Here is a 9,374-nt window from a genome sequence, read left to right as displayed (position 1 = left end):
TAGAATAGATTTTGCCTCTAAGACGTGTCAGAAATTCAGGGAAGATTTGACTGCTAGGACAATGGTAAATTGCCATCACTGTCTGGGTCCTATTATATGAGATACATGTCTGTAGTATATTTTTATTCCCTTGAACTGGTATTCCCTCATAGGCGCACAGGCCATACAGTACCCCATGTTCATACTGCACCTGTGTGTCTGCTGGAAGACAGAGAATACGCATGTGTTTGGCTGGAAGGATTGATGCTTTCAGCCTGCGCAGCAATAATTGTGTCCTGATTCTTTGTTCTTTTCATAGATGTGGATACTCTTATGCCAGGTCCAAAAGTATTGAGGTACTTCTGGTGGATATTAAAAGTAGGTACATGCTAGGAAACACTACAAGTGGAAGGGAAAAATACATTTTTTCCTGCCACTTCTTTAGTGTTATTAGTGTGTGATCAAAAGAAAGGATTGACCTGATTTTCCACAGTGCTCAGCACCCACACATCCCAGTGAAGCTCATGAGAAGTGCAGGAGCTTACTGTTTTTGAAATCAAGCCCAGAATATGACTCATAATGCTGTGAAGGAGATACTTGACAACTAAATGAAAATATATACAGATAGAAGGTACCAAAGCATTTCTGTTGAACATTTTATTGTGAAGTAACTTTTCGGGTGGTGTTTCTATCACAAAGCTACAACTGTTGTATAGCTCTTACAACAATTTCATTGAAACAATATTTTCTGTATTTTAACTAGAGCATCCCTGTCTGTAGAGAAAACAACTGCTATATGTTGTAATCACCTATATTTTGAAGCAGGTCTTTGCAAGATCCTGGCCACGGCTCTGCTCTCTGGAGGATAAAACTCATTTGGGCTCAGAGTCAAGCGTTCTCACCTATTTGCACTTGATGTTGTGGTCTGTGTGTTGATGCTTCTGCTGCACACCGATCCTTCAGTTAGCTGTATTGCCATGTCTGTAACACAGCCTATATCTTGAAATGGCGAATCTTCCCTGGGCATGGAGGAGGAGGAGGAGGAGGAGGCGGCACAAAGCCAACTGGGCGAGGTACTTTGTCATGCTGAGCAACCTCTGCAACTGCTCTCTTTCCTACAGATTTTGCTGAGAGCATGGAAGTAGGAAATTCTGAAGAGCTGGATTCAGATGCAACAGGGTTATTGTGGGAAAGCCTGAGATTATGGTTTGTGAAGCCTTGTGCAACACTGGGCACCAGTCCTGCTGATGTATCTTGACCTGGTTGAGAGTAGGTAACTCCAGGCTGGAAAAGAAAAACAGTTTGTGTTTGTGTTCAGTGACTTGGGGCTTATAAGGGGGGCTTACAGGTCATTGATATCTTGATATCATTGATATCTTACTAGGTACCCTGCTCCTAACTAGATATAGGCCTCCAATCCAGGTACAAAATGTTCCTGACCACCACAGAAGTTTGATTTGCATTTGAACACATACACAGGAGCCCAGGAACACATTTTTAATATCCGGTGGATCATTAGCACCAAATTCTGTGCTATGTGAACTTTCAGGGCCACCTGTGCAGCTGATGAAACATTCAAGACCAGCTGTCTTCTTATTCTTTCTTTCGTATACCTCCTAGACAGCTAATTACTATTGTGCTACCAAGAGCTCTGGTCTGTAGGAAGTATTCAACCACCACCTAGCCCTTCTCAGACCAAATGGAGGCTAAAATACCTGGAGAGCACTCAGGTCCCGTGCATATATGTTTCCCTCCTCTTGCTACAGCAGTGCATGTCAGGCTCCCTGAATTCAGTAATGTCTAAGGACTATTAGCAAAAAATCCCAGCTGATTTCAGCTACCACAGTGGCTCATTTATGTTTTACATCTATCTATCATCTGCTGCATCCCCCTAGCTGAGCAGAGCTTGGTTCCCTTTGCCCTACCAGACACGTGAAGCTCCCAGATGGTTAGGAGGACAAACTATGTCAAGCATGGATGGCAGAGGTGACGTAATTCCTGGCACAGAAATCCATAGGATAATCAGGAGCTACCTTACCTTGTTTTTTAGGATACAAACTTAAACTCAAGTTATCACAGAGAGCTAATGCAGTCTACAGAGAAAGAGGTAAACTCAGGGTGATTGCTTCTAACAGTACTAGTAGGCTAGAATACTCTGGAAAGGAAGGGAATATCTGGAGTTGGTACCTGATGTCCGTAGAGCTGGCAGTGCACTCTGAGGTCCTTTAAGGGGAGCATTACTGTTGTTGCTGTGCAGAAACCAAAATTCTGGCAAAGCAGAACATAGTCAAGAGAAAATAGTTATAAAATAGAGGAGACCTGCATTACAATTTTTAATTTCAGTACGTTTAGAAATAGCTACATCTTCTCATGTTTTATCTGAGCAGTAAAGTGGTTGCTTTTTAGTCTGTTGGACTCAAAAGCCAAGATGTTTAAGTGCATAACCAGCAAATAAGTGAAACTCCTGTATTCTTCTACAGTAAGATCCTTTGTATGTCTGTATATGAGGGAGGGAAAGAATATATAGGAATCTAGGTAAAAGGTTCCCACCCACTAAAACTGCCTAGGACTCAATTTCATCAGAAACAAAAGAAGAATTTTAGCAGGATAAAGTATACAGTATAATTCTCAAGAGCCTATATATCAGAACAAAGCACACTGACAGCACTTAAATTGTAGGAAGGTGAAACAGTCTGCCCTTTTGTCATGTGTTTGTGTACTGTCCAGTACAAAGAGCCTGATTTTCTCGGGTGGTCATGTTAAGAAGAGTAAACAATAATATATATTCTGTTGATTAAAAATATTTTGTGTTAAGGACACTTTGGTCCTCAAGCCTTTTTGAAATATAATCAAATACATCAGGATTCAGTCCAGATACCTCAGAGAGGAGAGAAAGGTGTGATTTAGCTTTAGGAATTATATATTGAAAAGCTTATCATGATGGTATACAACTCTTGCACTTTCATCCTCGCAAAGGTCTATTTGTGCACAAGTGCGAGCACATCACAGCATGCTGCTTTTCTACCTCTGAGCTGGCGAGATCAGGGCTGATGTGCTGGCATACTTACAGACTGATCATCAGGCAGCAGTTGACAAGCCTCTACATTACGTTTAGCTTCTTCTGCTGAGCAGTTCGTGGCAGCCACAGCAAATTCAACAGAGACAATATTCACTGGGTAATACTGATAAAACAGGAAAATTGTTTAACCAACTTTGCACTGTGAAACTGCAGAGCTGCTGAGAAAAGGTAGAAGGTAAATGTTGTGGCTTCTAGCTCTGCGTCTCCCACTGAAGTGAAAGGGAATCCTGTGGCTAGAATGACAAAAAATGCTTGGGAAATCAAGAGCAATTCAGTAGGGCAAATTAGGGCAAGCTAAATCTGTTTGCAAGCATGACTCGTTAGCACTGCACAATTACCACAGAAGAAATATTCTGTTTGCATGGAAGACTAGACATAGTTCTAGCAATTACCTGTATTTTGGCTCGTCCGATCTCAAGGAGTTTGAGGTAAGCATCAGCAGTTTTGCTGTTGTAGTCATTGAGTGCAGCTGTAACAGTTGTTAATACCTCAGTGTTATTCAAACTTGCCAGCAGTGGACAGTCAGGGCAGAGTCGGAGAACATCTTCACCTGAGTCTGCAGGAGGAACCAAACAGATTATTTTTCGATCAGATTGTAAGTTGTTTTGAAAGGCGTTATAGACCTATTCAGTCACACAAAAGACTGTTTCGTGGTCTGTCCCAAATTATAGTGGAAGGAATTTTTGCAGTATAGACTATAGATGGCAGTATTTCACACGACTTTTGCCATTCGAGTCTTTCTGCAAGCAAAAGTGCTGTGGACTTCAATAGTACAGTTTGAATGTTCTTACACAGGTTTTAATCAGTTCTCTTTCTGGCAAACTATCCATGACACCAATGAAAAGATGTCTCAGCTCACTCAAGGAATGGTGCAAAAATGAAGATACTTTAATTTATTGGAATTGTGTTTGCGTGAGTGTGTTGTTTCATTCACTCACCAGTTTTGACAGTAGTACTAAAGACATCTCGTACAGAGCAAAGAGGTCTCGTACAGAGCATGCAGAATAGAGATTCCACTTTCCCATGGCAATATTGAAAATGTTGGATTTAGTAAATAAGCTGCATCTGGCAAAGGGGCTCTGAAGATCAACAAGCTCTAGTAAATTCAGATCAACAAGGAATCAAATTCTTGAGGGTAAACTCCTGAGTGAAAAGCCTTGGTACCAGCAATCTCTAGGTCAAATCTGGGACTTGTCCCCCAGATAGTCTTATAGTATCTCAACTGTCATAGTAAAGGGGAGCAAAGAGAGAGGGCTGGGTTTGTAGGTTAATGAAATCAGAAAAGGGGAAAAAATTACTTTCAACACCCTTTGTGCCATATTTATACACAGCGTTTTAGAATCAGAAAAGCTAGTGAACTGTAATCACTGCTATAATAATACTCCAGCCTCTAGATTCAAACCTAAAGAACAAAGTCTTTACCTGCATGTGAGTGGCATTTACTAGCAAGTACAGAAAACTTTCCATTCAACTTCTGCAGTTTGACATCACAGTCACCCTCAACTGCCTAGAGAGAGATAAAAATCAAAGGGTTGCATCGTTCAGATAAATAGGAATTTCTGAAAAGGGCAACTATTACTGAATTCAAAAGAACAGATCCTGGCTGAGTGTTCCTGGCAAAATCTGTCTGATTGCAAAGGCGCTGCTAGGCGTGTCCTGGTGTCTGTGATTTTGTTAAAGGCAGACCAGAGCTGCAAAATTTGGATCCAAATCTGGATCTTAAAAGTATCAGAACTGCCAGGGTAGCCAGCTTATGGACATTTGGTTCAGGTTCCTCTCTCCTAAAGAGCAAAGAATATGAATACTTATGAATTAAGACCTTCTGCAGAGCTGTTTGATAACGTTCTCACTAATCTCAGCTGGTCAGTGGCCATGGTAACAGCAGAGTGTGCTGCCTTGTGTGAGCTGGCTCACATGCAACATGATCCAGCAGGGGAGGAGATGTCAAAGGCAAAGCTGGAGTCACTGGGAAGAGGGAACAGTTAGAGTTACCTCCCTCAAGATGGAAAATGGGATCTGAGCCCTGCTGAATACAGGAGTGGATCATGATTCAAATTTAGTCATGAGCTCTGTGAATTGGGCCCCATTCTAGAAACAGCAGGCTTAAATTGTCAATTGCTCACTCTGCTTTCTGTGTAGAAACCAGAGCTGCCTGTACTCAGACAACACTTCCACTGCTTTGGTTAGGGAAAACTTTTCACAGTTGGATCACACTTGCATAAGAACAAAATATTTGAGGCCAGTGAATTCCAGCTGAGCATTACTTTGAAGGCAGAGCCCTGTCTGAAGGGAATAGCTCTTCTGCAGTCTTGACTAGGACTAGGTGGCTAGACTTGACAGAATTTCACTAGGTAACACCCCACATGTAGCCAAGAGAAGGTTGTGTTTGCACAGATTCGCAACCTGCCCTGTCTACAGTTTGCAATGAGGCAGTGACATCTGGGCTGACCATGGAAGGCTGAATCTGGAGCCCCTAAACCAGGCCCCACGGCATTCATGACCTGTATGTGGGATGTTACGCTGACAGTGACCTGTCCACTTCACATAACAGGACATGAAAGAAATCCAGGAGTGAAATCTTTCATGACATGAAGGCAACTAAATCAACAAGGAAGTTACAAGTGATTGGGTGGTTATAGATTGTTACAGTGATATAACATTTGCTTCGAAATCTAACTGGGGATAGCCTGGCCTCTAGCAGCAACATACTGAACATGCACCTTTGGACCAAGCTAGTAGTGTTTTGGATACTCACATGTTCTATGAAGCTCCTTACTGTGCAATTTGCAAGATACGTAGGGCTGAGAATGTGGCATGTGGTCTCTAATAAGTCGAGTTCAAGAAACATTATGTCATTATTCAGCCCCTGGAAGGAAAAAAAAAACAAAACACAACAGGAATTGTAGTAATTACTTTACAAAACAACACCAGATTTCTTCTCTGGGGCTGCACTGTGGTCTCTGTTGCTGACTGTCATTGGATAGCTCCAGGTATATACTAGAGTAACTGAATAGGTCCTACTATTTAACTTCATAAAAACCAGGACCCAGTTTTTTAGCTGGAGTAAGTCAAGATAGTCACACTGATTTTTTCCAGCTGAGGAACTGGCCCATAAATTTTGGCAAGTCCAGCCTGTATGTAGTGGGTCAGTTCTCTTAAGTTAACTTGATTTTATTTTGTTGGGTAGTTTTAAAAAAATCAACAGCTGTCTTTGCTGATGAAAAAACTTTGTGTTTCTATAACGAGATACCAAATAAACACTGGTGCCCAAATAAACATTGGCCTGTCCCATTTAGTCCATTGGAATTACACTGAATTGCACCAGCTAAGTTCCAGCTCCAATACGTTGTTTATGGGCTGCAGGATCTTTTATGGTTGTTCCTGAACCTTTGCAACTATAACATAAGACATGTGAGTGGAAGGGCAGAAGTGAGGTTCCCTAGCTCCGAGATTGACTCTGAGGTTTGAGTCATGAGTGATTCCATTTAAACCAATGAAGTTACTTTAGTGTAAAAGTATTAAATATGAGCAAAGCAGCGTCACCAGTGTTTTTGTGTGGGTAACTGTGGGCACACTTCTAATCTCATTAATATCTGTTTTAGTCTCTTCCAAATGACTGGCATCCTCTCTCTCATAACAAGTAGAAAACAGACATGGAGTTTCATTCTTGTTAATATTTGGGACCGTTTTCAATGTTTTGAGAGAATCAAAGGTTCTGAATGGGTGCATACATTGTATTCATGACCATTTCTACAGCCTTTCTAGATGCCTACAATGATGACAATAAATCTTAGTGAAAATGAGACTACAAGCTGTAGTTACTTCCATTCAGCTTCCTTGTCAGCTCAATGGGATATTAGGTAAAATTAATGCCTACTACAAGGTCACTAATCGCATGGAGTTATGATAGGTATGTATTTAGCCAATAAATAATTACCTGCATCATGAAGATTATCCTCACAGTTTTTCTCCAGATTAGCTACCGGGCTCATGAAGCAGCACTTTGAATGATCTGCCCTAGCAAGCATGCTGCATTTGTAAACTGAGCCCTTTCTAGCATTGTACAAAAATATCTGAACATTTCTCTCTCCCACACTGTTCTGCTCTTTGAGAGATACATTTCAGTGACCTGAATTCTCAACTGCCACCAGGTGGCATTGCCCCATTTACATCAACAGAGCCATGCTGATTACCCCATGTGAGGTAATCATGGGGTAATGATTGGCAGGGCTTGTTGGTCCTTTCCAAGCATCTCCAGGTTAACACAATGCTCTGCCCGCAAGCTCCTCACTTACCTGGGGTAGCACGCGGATATTCTTGATTCTGTTTAAGGCAAACTTGTATCCGTGATGACTGTGGTCATTAATATAACTCACAGCTACTTCCGCTGCTGCTTCAGATTCTGGGTCATCACAGCGCAAGGGAGCAGGGGGAGCTGCTGGTACAGCTTTGTGAATTGGAAGCTGAACAAGAAATATTAAAGCTACTAGTGCCTTCATGGCACCTGAGGAAAACCGATCCCTTTCAGAAATAAAGATCTAAGAATACTGTTCAGATGGTAGCTAGAACTGGGGTCTCATTTATATAGTACATACCACAGACTTCACATGAGCACATGTCTGATTTTTGTCCCAATTCCAAGAGGCATTGCAAACAACAAAAGAGAAAAGTAAATGTTATGACATCAAGCTGACTGATTAATATTGGCCAAAGTAAATTTTATCAGGTAGGATATTGCGAAGTCTGCTAAAGCAGCTAAAGAAGAAAGTGTCAGCAAAAATGAAACATAATTTTTAGATATTATTCTACCAACCAAATGCAGTACATGCAAAAGGAATATGATCCCTCCTGTTAAATGTGTAGAGATGCTAGTGCTAATTAAGCTTTCTTGTAAACAGGACACATTCTGTTAGGGCCCAAATCTCACCAGCCATGAGTCTAAATTGTGAGATCCATAACATGATAAATTAGAAAATGGAATTTGAAACAGTTCTAAGGATCACATTCAACAGTGAATGTAATTGTATAGCAATTTTTGCTACTGAATTCATTTGGAATAGGAAATGAGACACAGTTTCTAAATCTTTTGCATCAGCTCTTTCTTTCTCTGAATAATCTGAATACTTCCAGTAGTTCCTGGAATTTTATTTTGCAAAGCAGGCGTCTTGTAGAAATTTTTCTGGAATATGTTGTACAGATTTGAGGATTTGGCAGAAGATCCTAAAGGGCACAAAAGTGTTTTAAGGACAATGTAGATGAAAATTAGCTGCTTAAATGCTCAGGAGTGCTGAACTCCAGCTTATATTTACATTCACAGTGTACGTGTTTACACAACAGTAACTGGATAACAAAAATGTTCTATGGAGCAGAATATAGCTTCTATGATGTGTCCAGCATTTAAGAGCTTTAATTTAAGCTAAGCTGAGTTTAGCTAGATAGACTCTAGCTAGATAGACTCTAGCTCAACCAGTAGAAAAGTTTTTCCTGCAGGGATTTCAGAGTAGGTTTCTATGATCCATTTTATGGTGGTGATCAGGCTGCAGAATAGTAAAGGTCCCTTTTGGCTTTAAAATACCTGAATCTCTGTTGTCATTTTCAAGGAGTTCAGGAATTAGCTGCAGATTTGAGATGAATAGGGGGACTTCAGCGTATTTAGAAGTTTTCACTTTAGATAACTGTTTCTCAACTTGCACGATAGTGTGAGTAAGGCTAAAAGATTTGTGAAAAAAGCAGTCGAGTCATGCCTCTCTCTTCTAGAATCTGGAAATATGGAAAACAGCATAAATAGAAATGGTTCGGTTAGATTAAGTGATGAGGAAGGAGAATGGGAAGAGACTAAAAAGATGGAATGATTTCCTTCAGCTGTGTGGGATGAGGTGAGTTTTGGATACTAGGATTTGCGTATTGAAGAGATTCCTGGGGAAAAGGAAGCCTCTTCCTCTCTCGCAGTAAAAAATTTCTCTGAGCATGATTCGTTTCTTCCCCTCACTTGAAGCAGGTGTTGTTTGGCATTTGTTCTGTTGTGTGGATGATCATTTGTCTTCTTGACTTTGGCCTGGAACACTTAAAGGATGAAGGTTTGGTGTCCCAAAACCACACTCTGAGTGTTCCTTGTGGGTATCTTTTGAATCATGGCAAATTTATTTAGAAAGATAGTATTTTACTCTTTACTTTTAACCCACAGTTCAGCTTCTAACCTGTGAATCTTTTAATTTCCTTTTTCCTTTTCTGGTATGAAACGTTGAGGTAAACTTCCAACAGGTGCAAATTGAAATTGGTTTTCACCTAGGTGACATATAATTACCCCAGCGAAGGA

The 9,374-nt window shown here is 40.8% G+C and overlaps 1 protein-coding gene across 1 annotated transcript; it reads right to left on the bottom strand.

The window, feature by feature from the left end:
* Window positions 1-972: 972 nt before the first annotated feature.
* AHSG (alpha 2-HS glycoprotein) lies at window positions 973-7,557 on the bottom strand. Its single transcript, XM_050902861.1, has 7 exons — window positions 7,354-7,557; window positions 5,814-5,924; window positions 4,481-4,565; window positions 3,451-3,614; window positions 3,048-3,161; window positions 2,167-2,247; window positions 973-1,263 (listed from the first exon to the last, which is right to left on the bottom strand). Exons 1-7 carry the CDS (start codon window positions 7,555-7,557, stop codon window positions 973-975), a joined length of 1,050 nt encoding a protein of 349 aa, XP_050758818.1.
* Window positions 7,558-9,374: the final 1,817 nt, after the last annotated feature.

The sequence above is a fragment of the Gymnogyps californianus genome, chromosome 10 (assembly GCF_018139145.2).
Source record: "Gymnogyps californianus isolate 813 chromosome 10, ASM1813914v2, whole genome shotgun sequence".
NCBI classification, from domain to species: Eukaryota; Metazoa; Chordata; class Aves; order Accipitriformes; family Cathartidae; genus Gymnogyps; species Gymnogyps californianus.
This window is presented reverse-complemented; position numbering and strand designations above follow the sequence as displayed.